The sequence below is a fragment of the Drosophila hydei genome, unplaced genomic scaffold, assembly GCF_003285905.1.
Source record: "Drosophila hydei strain 15085-1641.00,03,60 unplaced genomic scaffold, DhydRS2 tig00000232-arrow-arrow-pilon, whole genome shotgun sequence".
Classification (NCBI taxonomy): domain Eukaryota; kingdom Metazoa; phylum Arthropoda; class Insecta; order Diptera; family Drosophilidae; genus Drosophila; species Drosophila hydei.
Genome location: NW_022045690.1, coordinates 2,021,324 through 2,039,362, shown reverse-complemented (window position 1 = coordinate 2,039,362; position 18,039 = coordinate 2,021,324). Strand labels below are relative to the sequence as shown.

The following is an 18,039-nucleotide window of genomic DNA, read 5'->3' as shown; positions in this document are numbered from 1 at the left end:
CCCCTTCCCTGCCGCCCCGCCCCCCCTCGCCCACTCATTGATAAGCAATGTTGAGTGGCTTTGGATGCGAAGGGGTTGCCGCGATTGCCTTAACAGCGACTGGGGCGGGGTTTATATGGCCAACGCTGCGGATGAGCAATAAAAAGTTTTCAACGGCTTTTTCACTGCCTCGGTTAAAACAAATCAACAAATATTTGCGATATATTTATATTTATATGCTTTCTGGAGCACACAGCACCGAGCACACGATATTTATATAGCACAGCGATCCGCTGAAGGACAGCATCAAACTTTTTGTTAAGCATTCAGTGTGATTAACGGCAGACAATTGAAACGGAGTGAAGTGTTTGAGTGGGGTATAGACAAAATTATAATAATATATATATATATGTATATATATATATATTTAAATTTCTGCTATATAGTCACAATCTCATTAATTTTCAATTTAAATTGCATTGCCATTAAATGTTTCTGCTCAGAAATCAGTGAAGAGTGAGATTTTAGGGCATGTTGGTTGGGTCGAAGTGTTGGTAACAGAGCAAAGCAGACATGGCTGAGTCTATAATATATATTCTTCATTAGGTTGAACAGACTAGACCTATTCGTCTATCTGTTTCAAATTTTCGATAACTGTTTCGATTATATTATATCAAACCTGTCATAAGCAATTCATTCCTTCTAAAAATGGAGTGATTAAATATTAGATAATTCAACTATGATATTCATTAACTAAAGACAAAGTTTTTTATTCAGAACTATTAGCGACAAGGTGTTCAGAGTATTCGACTATTCGATAGCACCCAACTACACCTTACCACCTTTTTTAAGATAGTGTAATAAGAGCTTCGCAGAACTCTTTTGATGACCTGTCTTGCTGGAGTTTTCCGTTAGACGGCGCTTGTTAGGGGCACAGGGCACAGGCCAGAGGAGAGACTCTGCGATAGCATGTCGCAAAGTACGTCAAAGATGTCATCAATGAGCTTGTCAGCGAACTGAACATTTCCATGTTAATAGACCCAATCAACTTGACGCTCTTTGCGGCAAGCTTTTCATTAGGTCTGAGTGCGCAAGGACTCCGCTTTGATGCGGCCCACAACTTTGGTGTAGGTTGGCAGCTCTACTTCAGTTAATGCTAATTGGCACAGTCAGCTGCATCAAAGCGCTGCCACAGCCACAGCCACTGCCACATCGGGTGCCATTCATTTCCATGTTTCGCATTGTTGTTGCTCCTCTTGTTGTACAGACATGGGCCATTGTAAAAGATGTGGGACGCATTTAAGGCGCTAAACAACTTAATGACTTCCTGCTAGTTAGGCACTGGACACAGTTAGCCATAGACTCACTCACAATGCCTACAGTCACACACACACACACACGCACACTCACACAGGCAGAGTCGAATGTGTCAACAAGGACAACAACAACAATATCAGAGCAGTACGAATGAGTGTTTCCTTTGGTCGTCGACCACAGGCGCCATTATCCTAGCAGCAAGGAAGTTGGCGCCAACAAAATAAAAAAAATAAATAAATAAAATAAAAATAATAAAGAAAAACATTTATATTAGGTTGTGCATGACTGAACAATACTCTAGGTAAATACAGAGGAGTTGCATCTATGTGAGTAGTTATCACTCATCACTCATCAATTACTCATCATTCATAATTCATAATTCATCACTCATCACTCATCATTCACCATTCACCATTCATCATTCATCATTCATCATTCATCATTCATCATTCATCATTCATCATTCATCATTCATCATTCATCATTCATCATTCATCATTCATCATTCATCACTCATCATTCATCATTCATCATTCATCACTCATCACTCATCACTCATCACTCATCATTCATCACTCATCACTGATCATTTATCATTCATCATTCATCATTCATCATTCATCATTCATCATTCATCATTCACCACTACTCATCATTCAGCATTCATTACTCATCACTCATCGCTCATCATTCATCACTCATAACTCATAACTCATAACTTATCATTCATCATTCATCACGCAACACAAGTTTGGTTCATCACTCATCATTCATCATTCATTGCTCGCCAAGCTTAAAAGTACACAAACCAAAATATACCCGACTTGAGAACAGGGCATAATAGGAACATCGAGCTTTGTTTCTATATATATATATATATATATATATATATATCCCTTACAAATCAGTTGATTCTCTACAATTAAAGAAATGAATTTTTCCATTTGCAAACTTCATATACTCTTTATTGCTCAAAGGAACAGAGGAAAAAAGACTGAATTTATGTGCCACTTGCCTCGCATTATCTCACTTGGAGTTGAAGAATGTATGTGTATGTGTGCGTGTGTACAAGTGTGTGTGTGGAACTGGAAGTGGAAGATTGTATGGACAACGTCTTCTGCGAGTACATAAAATTTTAATGCAAATTTCCATTCTATAATTGTTCATACTTGGACACATTTGCATTTATTAAGCACTTGCGCTATGTCTGTGAATGTGTGTGTCTGTGTGTGTGTGTGTACGGGAAAGAAAACGAGCCAACGAGGCATGGGCTCGGGGGGCGTTACCAAGTCACTTAGTTTGCGTTTATTGGCCTCGTCTCTTGATGTTTTATGAGCACTCCCCTCACCTCTCACGAATGTTGTTGCTGCTGTTGTTATTGTTGTTGCTGCTGTTGTTGTTTTTGCTGTTGTTGTGCCTGCAGCTGATTTTGGCGTTGCTTTTGGTTATTGCTATTTGGTTAAATTATGTTCAGCATTCCATTCGAGATTTGTTTTTTATTACGCCGCCTTTATTGCGTGGGTAAGTACAGCATCATGCAGAACTCTGGCTTGAAGGCCCAATAGCCGCGATGGGGCGGTTCTCGCCTATAGTCAGCCATCTCCTGGAGCAACTTGCGCACATAGCGTACGGGCTGCATTACCACATAGGCCAGCTCGGGCAGACGCCAAAAGCGCTCGAAGAATGAAGCCAGAGTCAATTTGAACTTCAGCTCGGATATCGGCATCCGTGGCAGCTGCCAATTGGGATGACTCTGATGGATCAGGTGTTTGTCCCATTGGCACATTGCTATATATACATATATATATTGTAGAGCTACACTTACGCGCTTTGCATTGAATCGCGGCTTTTTCTGTCTGTTGCGCTGCTTCAAATAATTCCGGCAAGTGCTACACATTTTCCTTATTTAAATTTCTTTTCTTTAGAGAATTCTTCGGCTGGCAAAGCTGAAGCTTTGTTTCTCTGTTTTTGTTTTCAATGAGTCGTACGCTGACTTATTGTGCTTTGACAGCAAGTGAGGCAGCTGCTAGATGACTGGAGCTATCTTTCATTTTGGAAACTCAGCTGGCAACCCTCGGCCATTTGCAAACAGCTCGTTTGGGTCGCGCTCAACGGTCGCGGCGTCTGTTCTGCGGCGTATTTGACGGCATTTCATTTAATAAAATGAAACGCAAATGCAAAACGACAAACGGAGCGGCCCTAAGACGACAGACAGTGACACAGCAGCTGGAACCGTAGGCAGAGGGGGCGGAGCAGGAGCAGGAGCAGGAACTGCTGGGTGCTGAGAGCAACAGACAATGCCATTGCGGATATGACGCTGAAGTGTTGAACCAAATCAGCAGCACTTTTGTGTTATTAGAAGTTGTAAAAAACATAAAAAAAAAAAATAAGAAAAGAAAAGAACAATCCAGCATTGTCTTCGGCTGCGGCTGGCGGGGCGTGTCGCAGCCAATTGGCAGCGCGAAGGCAAGAAAAACAAAACGATGACAGGACAGATTCATGGGCGCAACATGTGATGGCCGACGGGACGCGTCTTCAGCTTCAGTGTCAGCGTCAGCGCCAGCTCAACGGAAGGCAGTTAAATGTCGTTACATGTCCCGCAAATTGACAGGCGTTTTTTAATTTGCTGAAAACTTGGACAAATAGTATCTACTTGTGCTATATCAGATGGCATTAGTCAACAAAATATTTACCCATGAAGCTACAAATGACGGAGCTTTAGCTGAGAATGCTTGACTAGCAGATACTCTGCTCTGCTCAGTTGGTATGCTATCTGTTCTAGATAATCTATCTGTATATATATATATCTATATCAATGTCTATATTTATATATCTATATATCTATATATCTATATATCTATATATCTATATATCTATATATCTATATATCTTTATCTTTATTTACATCTACATTTGGAGCCCAAGTTAATTGTGGAGCACAAGTAAAGCGTCTAGTCGAAGTCTGGAATTTGTTTTGAAATGTTCGCTGAGCGAATTGTGTTACGAGGCACTGTCTAAAATATGAATGAATGAAGTGGGGCGGGGGTAGATATTGGGGGCCGTAAAACATGCCTCACGCTGGGCGAGTGGCACAAGTTTGTTGTTCCGTTACCCGGTTTGCTTTTTTACAACTTTTGGCCAAGAAGTTTGCAAGCTCCAAGCTGGCTAAGATAAAAGTAAAACTTTATGCAATAATAGCTCAGACCAGCTCAGAGCCAAAGAACCGCAAAACCAGATAAGTTCAGTGAGAGCTGCATTGCTGGCAGGTTGGCGGGTTGGCCGGTTCAATGGCATTGGCCAGCCATGCTGTGCACGTTATTGCTAACATATGTTGCTCGATATTATTAAAGTACGATAAAAATGCAACAGCATTAGCAGAAGTAGCTGTTAGTGCAACTAAAATGGAGCACAACAGCGGCAGCCGTGGCAGCAGCAGCCATGGCAGCAGAAGCAGCAGCAGCAGTTGCACTGGCATGCAACTGCAACAAATCATTTTTTGGAGCCAGGCAGCAGTAGTTGCAGCAGCAGCAGCAGCAGCAGCAGCAGCAGCACGCCCCCATTGCCACAACCACGCCCACTGGTCGTACCCTGTCTGTTTACCTAGCTCGACATGCCACGTAGTAGATGAAGCAGCGCACTTAATTTATGTTTGTTGTGGCTGTTTTAATTTTCATAGAATTTCATGTTGTGCGATTACTCCAACACAAACACACACACACACATATACATATATAGACTATACAAACATTGCAATAGTTCTCATATAGTCGGAGTCTCGAGCGCGCTGGCGTGGGCGTGGCGTGCAATTGTTTTTGCGCTTGACTGCCAACGCCTCGCAGTGCAGCTGCAAAAATTTGTTGAAACATTCAAAAACACAAGCAAACTTCTAGCAGTCGACTTTATACACTGACAGCTATTTAAAATTGAAAGAAAAAGCCAAAGAAAAAACAACAACTGAAATTAAATAGTTCTCTAATATAGGGAAAGAGGAAGCCGAAGTTGCATCAAGGCCAAATGAACTTCAGTTAGTTGCCAAGCTCTATGAACTGTGTATTTTAGAACGCATAAATAGGCAAATACTCGCAGTTAGGGTATCACCTGTGGCGTTAATGCACGCAGCAGGACACGCAACAAAAGGAGCTAAGCGAGAATTTTAATTAATTTGCACGAACACAAATTGACAGAAAAATGTAAACTATTAAAACAATAATTAATGCAATCAAAGCTTTTATATAATTTTATTTAATTACGCTCATTTTGTTTGCAACGCTAAATTGTTATCGTTTTAATTTCCAAATTTACACGGCTTTTTCAACTCAATTGTTGTTGTCCATTAGTGAGCGACTGAAAGCTTGGCTAGCGTTGTTGTAAAAATAGTAGTATAATATAGTAAGTCGGTGTCTTAGTTGCCCGCTTCCCATTTGTAGCTTGTGTTCGTTTGCTCTTACTGCGAGAGAGCGGGACAACGATAGCTGTTGCTGCATGTAGGCTCTAGTGTTATTGAGTGAGAGTAAGATGGCTACGTAGAATCTTCGCACAGGGTGGCTATGATTTCGTTGGACGAATAGAGCGCGACTTTACGTGAAAGTCTGAACAAGCGCTTAAAATTATGTAATTAGAATGGAAGGCAATCAAGTTGACACAACTCAAAAATATTTTTATATATAGTTTTTAAATCACACAAAGATTTAAGATAATTTTAATTATATTTTTAGTTTACTTAATACGAATTTGCTGGGACACTTTTCCCAACATTTGCCCAGTGACCTCAGCACAAATGAAAGGATCTCATTCTAATAGTATGTGCCTTCGTTCATTTATTTATTCAGACTGACTAGTCATTTGTTCACTCTCTCGTTCGTTCGGCTGGCCTGCAGCAATAAAGAATGACAAAAACGGCAGAGCTCTGAAAATCTGCGCCAGCAATTAAAATAGCACAACAAAAGAGCTTTCCACTGGTCGGGGTCAGTTGCAGCGGCTGCTGGCGCGGAGCGCGCGCCGAGCCGCACTGGAATAGAGTGGACAGAGAGCCGCTGGTCAGCAGGAAGCAGCTCGCCAAACAATTGCAAATCAAAATATTGCACTTGCACTCAATTGAACGCACAAAGCGTCAAGCAGCACAAAACAAATGGTGCGAAAGCCAAATCCGAAAGCAACGCAGGGGCAGCAAACAAAACAGCCAAGCCGAAGCCCAAATGCTCTACGCAAGGAGTACACGACTGCGAGTTGCCTTACCAATACGCTTATCTATTCTATTGCCCGCTAAGCGGCACAGCTATCTGATCCGGCTAAGTTTCTTAGCCAACTGAGAACAGATCATCCTGTGGTTTTGTTCGAATAACTGAAATGCCCTTGGCATGAATAGATACGCTACAAATTCTAAAGGGTAGCATCGGAAGCAAATGGTGCTTTTGAGGTCATTACAAACGTTGTGCATCATTCGGGCAAAGTGGTCACATTTCCACGGCACTTGGCAGTTGTAAGGTATCCGATTGCAAGAGCTGTTAGCAGCTGTTCTTCCAGGAAAGCAGGGTGGATTTGTCGAATACTCTTAACTCTTTCTAGCCACAGTTTCGAAGTCATTCAATGTTGCTGTTGGGAACGGGTAATGGGACAAGCAACATCTGCTTGAGATCACCTATCATACCTCTCTCGCTCTCTCTTTTTCTAGCTCTTTGATTATAAGACGCAAATCTAATCCCAAATCTAAGCCAATCTAAATACAAATTTGGTCCACTCTAAGTTCGCATAGTGCATAGCAAGACGTTGTTTCTTGCTGCTTCCATGTTTCAAGAGCTCCAAGCGAAGGTATCTCACAGTCGGTCAATCTGAACTATTAGACTCTAGCTTGTTTTTAGTTGTTGTTAGCCTTAACAATGACATCACTTGGCTGGCCTGCGGCCATAAGTAATGCCAGCTACCAATGGGGCCTGGGCTGTGGGGGTCTTGTGCTAACGTCTACGTTAACAAAAGCTCCAATTGCCTTAAGCAGCGCCAGTGCCAGCAAATACTTTATGGCAGCGTCTGGCCCCTTCGCTGCGCAGCTGCATTTTAGCTGAAAGTGAACGCATTTCAGCAGTTGTTGTTTTTAGCTCAACGCCAAGGCATGGACATGGCCCAATACATACAGCCCCAACACATGTTGGACTTATATCATATTCACACACACACACACGCGTGCACACACACCCATTTAATATACAGTAGACGTCAGCACAATGGTTTTGCCAGTGGCTCAGCTACAGCTACTGGCTGCCCTGTCTGCTGCATCCTGCCTGCTGCCTTCTTGCCTTGCGCCTTTCTCGGTGCGCAAGCCAAACAGAAATTCATCTAAATTGCAAGCGAACGACTATTAGACTGCTTCAAGCGTTTCGCCATGTGCAATGTGACCTGCTTGCCAAGGCAACGGTCCATGTGGCTATCGCTCCGGTTATCTCTCTTATATCGTCTTGATTCAGCGTCCAGCTGAAGCTTCCAGTTGAGCTTTGCCTTTAAACTGCTGCTGTAGGTCCAGTCGCCATTCTTTATAAATACTTCGACTCACCCTGGCCCTGCCTCTCCACTCGCTGCGTGCCTTACCCAGCGTAGAATGTCACTGCGAATGTCATACAAATTGCAGTATGCGTTCTTTTCCACTCGCTTGCTGTACTATGCACTTGCATAAGAGAGGAGTGGGAGTTGCCCTCTGACATAAATAACAACTCAGAATATTCCAGTGGTAAGTAGCCGACTGGCAAATACCCTGAACTTGCCAGGGAATACTTTTACCTTAAGCATTAAGAGCACAACGTGTTCCAGAGCATAGGACAAAGGTAAAGGTAAAGGTCAGCTGAACAGACGAACAAAGCTGACTGACATGCTGAACTTGCTGAGCACCCTCTTCTGCCTGCCTATCATACCCCATTCTGAGGCACAGGAATGTTACAAATGTACCAACCCACCCGCTGGACTATAGCTCTTTCTTATGAAATCTTAATGTGATATTATTGACACACCATAACAGCTCGAAGCAACTGAAAAGCTTAGCTTAATCAAGGCAGATGGACTGCCTAGCGCCCTTCAAATTCCTTCCAGGGTATGCAAACATATTTTTACACTTGATGGTAAGCAAGTGCTTGCCTGAATTACGCATTTGGAAAATAGCTGCGCGATTCTTTAGTTATTTTACTAAGCTCCAGCTCAGTTGACAATGAAGCCAATATCTTGTTGTTCTGACCTTGCACTAGACGTGTTTACAACGCGCCATCGCAGCGCTCAACTAAATAATCTTTGCATAAAGTTTTCTCACTGCAGCACTTGCAACAAAACTTTGCTGCTTAATCGAGCAGCCAAAAAAGCTATGAAAAAGAAAGAGAGAGAGGAAGAAAAAAGATAGGCAATAGGCAAAGGCGATCCCCAGCTGCGAGTGCTGACTCCGCAGTAGCTGCTGCTGCTGCTGCTGCTGTAGGCCAGCAGCATTTGCGGGACACTTGACAGGTAAATCGATTCGGACACGCTTGAGGACATGCAACTTTTGTGGCCACACCTAAGTGACATGTTTTGATGGAGAGTTGAGCCTTAAGGCTTTGGCTAACAACGTTGACTTTTTCTATATATATCTATATATCTATATATATACAATATATCTTTATATATCTCTCTATATATATACATATAAATATATATCTGTATCTCTTTCACAATCTCTTATCTATTCTCTCTCGTACTACTCTCCTTCCCTCTTTCAATCTCTCTATCTCTCCATCTCTCCATCTCTCCATCTCTCTCTCTCTCTCTCTCTCTCTCTCTCTCTGTATATTTCTCTAACTCTCAGTCTATCTCGCTCTCTCTCACTCTCTTATCTATCTCTCTATATAGCTAACATAAGCTCACACTCCCTCTCCACACTCTCTCTCCCTCCCTCTCTCCATCTCTCACTCACTATCGCTCCATCACTCTCTCTCTTTCTCTCTCTCTCGCTCTCTCTTTTTCCATCTCTCCCTCCCTCTCCATCCCATCCCATTTCTCTGTCTCTCTTCCTCTATTCGCGATCTCTTCAATCAACTGAAAGTAACAGAAAACTTCACGCATTTCAGTTAACCCAGATTTGCCTGCAAATTGGAACTTTCAATCCCTTACTTACTTTAGATACTTTCGTCCGTAATTGCATGCAAATTCGAGAGCTTTTGCTATGGCTATCGAGCCAGCGGCCGTTGAGTTTGTTCTGCCTAAGAGCAGATCCATGTGAAAGGCGATTCTATTGGTACTTCAGAGTGCGCTGGGAACTTGCGCTAGCTTTAGTCAGTTGTTTAGTTGATGATTTTGTGGCAGCTGGGAAATCATGGGTCTTGCCTGTTGCATCAATTGACGGCATCAATTGCTGGCTTTATGTTGGTAAATGCTTCAATTGATTGCCAGAGAGCATTGGAATCCAACAAAGAATCTCGGAAAGCAAAACTAATTTTCATTCTAGAAATAATTCGTTGTTTATTTGCTTGCTGGCGAGTGTGTGCCAGTGTTGTGTGTGTGTGTGTATATGTGTGTGTGTGTGCACGTGTGAGCTGCAATGACTTTCAAGTTTTGCACAACATAATTCCCGAGCAGTTGTTGCTGGCATTGTTGCAGCAGCTGTCGCTGTTGCTGTTGCTGCTGCTGCTGCATATTCTTAAAAGTATTCCTGGAGCGCCAAGCTCAATGATTGGCTGCCTGCCTTGGGGCTGGCGCAGAGGTGTGGCCTGGACTGGGATCGGGTCGACCTAACTATACAGGTTCGGCTTTCTGTTTGTCATGCACAATGCATACAAATTGCATTACAATCAGCCAAGGCAAACATGAAAATATATTCAAGAAGCGCCAGACGGAGACAACAACAAACTGTTTGCAATCGCTGGAGCAACGAAACAAAGCATACCAAATATTTATTTACAAACACAGAAAAAAGAACAAACAATTCAGTAAACATTAGCGAAAAGTGTGCGAAATATGAATGCGCTTTAATTTGTCAAAGCTGCCATGAAAAGACCCATGTGAGCAGAGATCTTCTAAGCTCAGATTCCACAATCGAGAGCGGGCAAATGCCAAAGAGCTTTCACAAACTGCAATACTCCAAGTCAGGGTAGCCCAGCAAATGGAATCAATGTTTGCATCTATCGAGAGAAGGGCAAAATTCTAAATGTAATTTAGAAAATTACCAATTGCAACTGGGCCAATGCTTGAGACACTGAAACTGAGGCAAGCATGCGACCATTGTGTGTGTGGGTTGTTGTGTGTGTGGGTGTCTGCCTGCCTGCCTGTGATGTAGCTCACGGTTGAAATTCTGCTCGCTCACCAAGTAAAAAGAGCATATGGCATACAGCAAAGAAACGCAGCTTACTGTTATTCACTGTTAACTGTTGTACGAGTCTGCATACAGCAAACCCCTCAATAAGTTCGGTCCTTAGAGCCACGCTCAAGCTCGCAGTGGATCCCTGCCTTAGCTCAGTTTTCCAATGATCTCTCAATGCTGATTCTCAAGACGAACAAATTCCGATAGGAAAACTACTTTCACTGTCTGCAGATTCAAGAGCGAGTATTAAGCAGTTGGTTGAGCCCGACTGCAGTGTATTTATATATTTTTTCCTTTTAAAAGATTGCTGATATTGATGCCTTGCTGCGTTGCTGTCTGCCCATTCAATTTGCTGCCTTTCGATTTGAATTATTATCGTTTTTAATTTGACATATCGTGACTTTATCGTTGCCATTAATATATGGCAAATAGAGTCGTGAAAAGGCGGACCTTGCCTTGGCTCTATAGGCACAAACATGCACGCTTATATATATATATATATATATATATGAACATTTGAGTGATCCTTTGCTGCTGCTGTCTGCTGCTGTCTTCCTGCGGCGCTTGTCAGCTCGTTTCATTACATTTCATTGTTGTCCTTTTTTGTTCGTTTAATGCTTTTGTCAAATATTTACATGTACCTTTTTTTTATGCGCCGCTCCTCCGACTCCTGCTGCGCTATTGTCCTGGGCGCCTGTCCTGCTGCCGCCGCTGGCGGCTGTCATTGTTGTTGCCGATGCTGTAATTGTTATTGTTACGGCTGCCTATTATGGCATTTATTAATTGCTATGTAAATATCTCAAAGTCGCATTCAAAAACGAATTAGAATTGAAACTGTTAACTCAGCTGCTCGCCAAATGAGCCAACTGGGATTATCGTTTGAATGCGAATAGCCCCCGAAGCATCCAGGGCTGTCTAACTGGGCTCTGCTTGAATTTCGCACTGCAGCTGCTGATTTACTCTGATTTCGAACATAATTCATTTGTGCACAAAGAGGAACAGCAGATATCAGCTTAATGATATAATGTAATTCAATTTGATATAATGAGAATTGCATAGAGAGGCGGCAGTTAAAAGCTAGATAGAATATAAGGAGAGTATTCAGAGAGTGAGGTTGAGGGTGGCTAGAGGAGATAAAAATAGAGGCAAGCAGAGAGAAAGAAGCAGAGAAAGAGAGGGAATGACACAAAGAGGCAGAGAAAGGTTAGAGAAGCAGACAACATCAATAAAGGCAATATGTAAATAGAGAGAAAAAGAGAATAAAAAATTTGGAAAAAGAGAAAATTCAACTTGAGCTCATGCAGAGAAAGGCAAAAGCTCTAAGAGCAAAGACGGAGTCATTCAGAATAAGAAAAGAATAATCATTCTGAAGAAGAAGAGGAGAGAAACAGAGAGAGACAGGCAGGCAAAGAGAAAGAGGCAGGCAGAGAGAGAGAGTAAGAGACCAGTGAGAAAATGAATATAATGATAATGATACGAGAGGTAGTCAATGATACTCTGCCTTCAGTAAGCACAATTCCACGGACAACTAAGTATGCTCTTCTTCTTCTATGGTCACTCTGACCGACACGCACGAAGCATGAGCCCGACATGGGAAGCCAGCGCCAATTCCCTTGGGCGCTGTAAATAATTGGCATTCAAATTGAATAAGTAACTTGTGAATACGACAGAGGCAAAAGTGAATCATATGAATACGCATACTTTATGGCCATTCATTGCCACTGAATGACAGTGCGAATTTGCAGTATTTTTGGTATTTGCGCATATTTGCGCTGTTATTCATATTGTATTTCGTTTAGATGCCATCTCGGGCGCCCAGCATGGCCATCTCTCAGTCATTGCTAAGCTTGTAAATCTCTTTTTAATTGCATTTTACCACAAACAAATTCTGAAACTCGACAACGACTACGACGAGCTACGAGCTACGAGCCATGAGCCACGGCAAAAGGCCCAAAGAGCCAGCAACCAAAAACCGCACCAAAACTAAAATGCAGCAGCAGCAGGAGCAGGAGCAGGAGCAAGAGCAGGAGCAGGAGCACCCAACCCATTTAGCTGTACAAATTGTTTAAACTTATACCAACCCACACGCACACGCACTCACTCACACACAGACAGATTCATATATTTAAATTCGAATAGACGCCCTTTGCTGCAGCCGAGCAGAGTTGGGCTAAGCCGAGCCAAGCGGAGGCAACAGTCACAGTCAATTATACAAATTGCATTTGTGTTGCACACACACACACACACTCACAGAGAGATAGAGGGACATAGACAGGCAGAGCTGGGACATTCTGTATTGGCATTTGGCAACATGTTAGCCGCCATTTCCGGTCGGCCCATGAACAGACTATAACCCCATGCAAACTTGCCCGCACGTCACGCGGCGCGCACAAATCTACATTTTACTCGCTAGCTTCAACTCTGCATGTGCACACATCTATATGTCTGTCTGGCTGTCTCTGGCTGTCTGTGTGTGTGCATGTGTGCGGGCGTGACATGTGCTGCTAGCTAGATGTGCGAAAATTTGTTTTGCTCGCAAATGATGATTGAAACACAACGACGCTGAATCTTAATTGAAAGCCAATGGAGCGCACATGAAAAGGCGCTTTGCCAGCGTCCTGTTATATCTGTTATCCTTTGCTGCCCAAACAGTGCCACACCTCCAAGCTAACAGTTTATGTTTCAGATTCATATTCATTTTGGCTCTTTAGCGTTTCCTAGCGCCCGCTCATGCAGTAAATGCCTGGCTAGCAGATACCCTTTAATGCTTGAGAGTCACTCACTAACTCCCCCTTATAGCTAAGTTCGAGCTGAGACCAGAAGTCTCAGCATTTCACCTGAGCAGGTACCAACAGGAGCCGCCCTCTCTCAGTTGTCTGGGAAAACTCAATAAAAACACAAAAATATTCACACTCACAGTTGGTGTTGCAGCACTTGCTGCAGACACTCGAAACACTAGGCTTTTCAATTAATTATGCTTTGGGCGAAAGTTTGCTCTTTTCATATATATTTCGTGTGCGTTTTGAATGATCTTTAGACTGAACTTTATTGATGTTGCTGTAGCTGAGCTTAAGGAAAAAGTCTTTTAGTTTCGAATTATATTTTAGTCTTTTCTCCAGCTGTCCATATCGTTAGCGACCTGGCGCAGTGGGGCACAGCTCGCTCACATACACAGCTCACAAGGCTCCGAGACTCTTATCATTTAGATTAAAAGTTTGCGTTCAATGAAACTAGCGGAGTTTGTTAACGGGTTGTGCCGGTGTGGTACGGGGCCAGGCTTTGGGTGTTTGGTGTTTGGGCTTGGTCTTCGAGCTGGCCTCCAACGCAGGGCGCTGCCTGTTGACTCGCTTGCTCCGTTTCCTTTTGCCCAGTTCATCTTTTAATTAATTCACAGGCTGAGCAAAGTTTTGCGCCGCAACTGCAGGCGGCAACCACTTGGGCCTAGTCCCACACAAATGAAAATGCCGGCAAAGAAGCGAAAGAAAAAAACACACACAAAAAAAATACAGGCGAAAGTACCGAAGGGCCAACCAGGAGATGCCCTGGAATGTCAGTGTCTATCTGACTATGGAACTGCTATGCTTGCAGGGCAATCCCAAGGACTCAAGGCAGCGCGACTTGAAGTGGCAGCTGCTTTAGCTTCTGGACTGCCTCGATGCGGCAACAGTCGAAGGAGATGGACGAACCGTCAGGCAGGCAGACCAGATCAATTAAATACAGTTAAAATATATATATATATATATGTATATATATATACCTTAGCTCGTCGACAACTCCTGCCGCCGCCCGTTACATACACTTGGATACAAACAATATACCCCAAATGGCTATTTTCAATGGGCTTAGGGTAAATAATAGTCGAAAAGAAAAAAAAAACTCGGCTCAAGAAAAATCAGCAGGAAGCACTTGCAACTATGTGGCACAACGCAAAACTTTTCTTATACAAAATTATGGAAAAGTTTTATTTTCATGCATAACAGCGAGGCTTACACTAACACACACACACACACACACACACGCGCGCGCACACATACACACACAGCTTGTATTTATTTGCAGCGCATTTTTTATGCTGCTTTCAGAAACATATCCACACATATATGTATATATATATGTTTACTTATATTGCTTTACTTATTTCACAGTTCACGTGTGTGTCTGTGTCGTGTGTGCCTGTGCCTGTGCCTGTGTGTGTGTGTAAAAGGGCGCATTTATTTATATAGTTTTGTTAGCGAGCTCAAAGTTTTGCAACTTGCTGAAAACTGCGTAAAATTGGCACGTCAAAAGCCGGAAAATTTAAGAAGCCAAACGCACACACACACACACCCTTACACACACTTAAAGACGTCTGCTCCACCAGCACAACTTGAACATTTTTTAAGCAAATTTTGGTATTTAACATAATGGAATATTTTATACTTGCTTAAAAATAAAACAAAGAGTAAATAAAAAATAAAAACGAAATTGGTATGAATATGTCAGTCAGGTGTGAACAACTGCGCAATACTCGCTCCCAGCTGAGTAACGATTGAGGGGCGCCGAGCAGCTTTAAAGCCTCGCAGTCTTTGGGCAACAAATGTAGACAAGACGAAACGCATACACTCTCTTGCAGTTAATGAACGAGTATAAATTGGAAAAGGGCTTTGCTCTCTATTAAGAATGTCAGCTATTTTTGGCTCACCAATATATATATATATATATAATTTATTTAAGTACATAGAGTAAAATCTTTTATTCATTATTTTGCCTGAATGCTTTGCTCATTCTTGAGAAGCTCAATCTGTAAGTTAAAGTCTGCTAAAGGTATATTAAATTATATTTGGTTTTCATAGGCTTTATTGAGCATCAACTATCGAGAACAACTATCGAGAATATCGATTGTGTGCCATCTCTATGAGCTACAGCCAGACTGCCTTAGGCAAGAGTGCTTAAGTTCGTTAAGTAAATGTGATTAAAAGATATATAAAAGATATATATATATATATATATATATGGAATATGTCTTGAGCAAAAGAACATATCATATATATATATATATATCATATAATTACTGGCAACAGAACTTAACCCGTTTCGGCTAATCGAAATGGCGTTACGTTAGCCCAGCTAAGCGCTGGCCAGTTTATTTAATTACATGTATTTGTTGCCATCCCAATTGGTTAACGTCCAGAATGAGATTGAAATTAACGAGCTGCCCTTAATGACCCTGACCGGCGCTGGCCTCGAGGCCAACTACAGCTGCCAAGCAGGTGGCCGAGACGTCGCTGAAGATTCGAACAGCCAAGCAATTTCCATCCATGCTGGGCCGAGTCGAATACAATAATTTTAATAAGATTCACGATGAATGTGGTCAGAGGAAGTCTATTAACTAGTCCTATATACGAGCCGGCAAGCGATTGGCGACGTGTAAACGATAATCAAGTAATTTCCATTATGCGAGAGTTTGCCGGCGCTCGCACCTAGGGGCCATAAAAGCTGCGCTAAATTGCGATTGTCGCGACTGTGAGACACCGATACGAACAGACACACACACACACACACAGAGGGAGAGATAGACACAAATATCGTAGGCAAACACATTACGCATACGCCGCATGCGACGCGCACAAAAGCAAATCGAATTGCGAATTGGTTGCGATAAAGCAGCAAGAGCAGCCACATACATTGTCAAAGCGAAGCGAACTTGTGCAAGCCAAAGTGGTCTCAGAGTTGTTGCTGTTGCTGTTGCTGCTGCTGCTGCTGCTGCTGCTGCTGCTGCTATTACTGCTTTTGACTATTTATTGAGCAAGGCATTTCATTGTCCTGCCGCAGCTCTGAGACAACTTTTTCAGTGTCTATCGCTCTGTGCTTTTAAGGCGCACACGATAATAGCCAATGATGCATGTGTGTGTGTGTGTGTATGTGTGTGTGTTGGAAACTGTATCACTGTCCCACCCACGCTATCTAGCACTCTGTGTCAGCACTTTGCGACAACAATGAGCGCATGGAGGCTAACCTAACGTTCCCGGCCCACCAATAATGGCAACGGCGACGGAAACGGAAGCGACATACTTACTTAGACAACGCTTTGGTTCAAGGCTGCAGTCAGCAGCGCCAGTAGCAGCAGCAGCAGCAGCACCAGCAGCACCAGCAGCACTTGTTTGTACTGCAAAAGAGCAATTTGCGCTAAGTATGCGCGACCAGCACAATTGTTTTGTTCAAACTGTGCGTAGTCAATGACCAGCGGAGCTGCAGTACTTACTGCTGGCCAGCGTGGCAGAGCTTTCCGCGAAACAGCGAAGCTTTAAGTTCAATTAAATAATACAAATTTGTATGCCACCGAAACACTTGGTATCTGAAAGGCATTGTGTGGCCAGCCAGACGCTGGGGCTGATGTGGAAAGACAAATATAAAAAGCAAGTGTTTCTGGTCATCAATTGTCATTTGTTGCGGCTGTGTGCGTGTGCGTATGCGTGTGTGTTAACAGTTAATTGTTTAGGTCGTATGTCTCATAATGTGCACATAGCACGCTCTCAATATGCCCGCTCTGCTTTCCCACTCGCACCTCACGCTCTGGTGTTTGTCGCCAAATTGAGTCATTAGCAGATATATAAAACGAAATGGGCTCCGCACAGCTCATTGGCACGTTCCAAGCGTCAATGATGACGTTGACGTTGACTTTGACGTTGATGCTGTTATAAACACATATGCGCATTACGCATACGCCCCGTCACCGCTGCCCATTGGCCAAGCAACAGCCGAAAACAAAAACAATAAGAAAAGAGCAAGGCCAACAACGAATGCCCCAGCGCTCTGCTAGTTGCCTTTTATGTTCGGCCATTAGCTGGTTGACTTTTAAATTGTAAGCCAAGCAGCAGAGCCCTTAAATAGCCGCCATTATTTGCCAAATTATCAGCAAACATTTGTTCATTTCAGGACTTGCAGCTGATATTTATGCCAGCCAAAAGGACTTTTGACGGTCGCAATAAGTAATCAAATCTTCTGCTCAGCTCAGTTTGAATTAAGTACGTAATAAGAGAGATCCTTAACTCTAAGGAGTTGCTTAACTCTTGGTAATTCAGTTTTGCCATCGATGAAAGGGCGTCAGTTTGCCTAACCAAAAATGTTTTTGCAGCTAAGCTAGATCAACGCAGCGCTTGACTAGATTGGCATAGATCAGCCGAGCTCATTCTGCTACACAAAACATAATCCTAAAGAGTCTTCTGCATACGAAGTCTGTTCAAAAAAAATAACAAATAGTTTTTTCTCTATCCAAAATGAGATATTTATTGAATGAATATCTGAATGAATTGTGCTCTTCAAAGTTATTCCCCTCGGCTTGTGTCGATGCTCATCTCTTGTGATCTTATTTAGCTGCTGCTCCATCCACTCAAGCGTCATCCTTTCAGGCAACTCATCACGGGGCAGCAGTTCTGCGTGGCTGCAGCATCATTCATGAG

The 18,039-nt window shown here is 42.8% G+C and overlaps 1 protein-coding gene across 1 annotated transcript; it reads right to left on the bottom strand.

Moving 5' to 3' along the window:
- Positions 1 to 2,623: 2,623 nt before the first annotated feature.
- LOC111601837 lies at positions 2,624 to 3,264 on the bottom strand. The gene is made up of 2 exons (XM_023318669.2): positions 3,122 to 3,264; positions 2,624 to 3,049 (listed from the first exon to the last, which is right to left on the bottom strand). The coding sequence occupies exons 1-2, from the start codon at positions 3,191 to 3,193 to the stop codon at positions 2,807 to 2,809; spliced, it is 315 nt and encodes a 104-aa protein (XP_023174437.1). The 5' UTR covers positions 3,194 to 3,264; the 3' UTR covers positions 2,624 to 2,806.
- Positions 3,265 to 18,039: the final 14,775 nt, after the last annotated feature.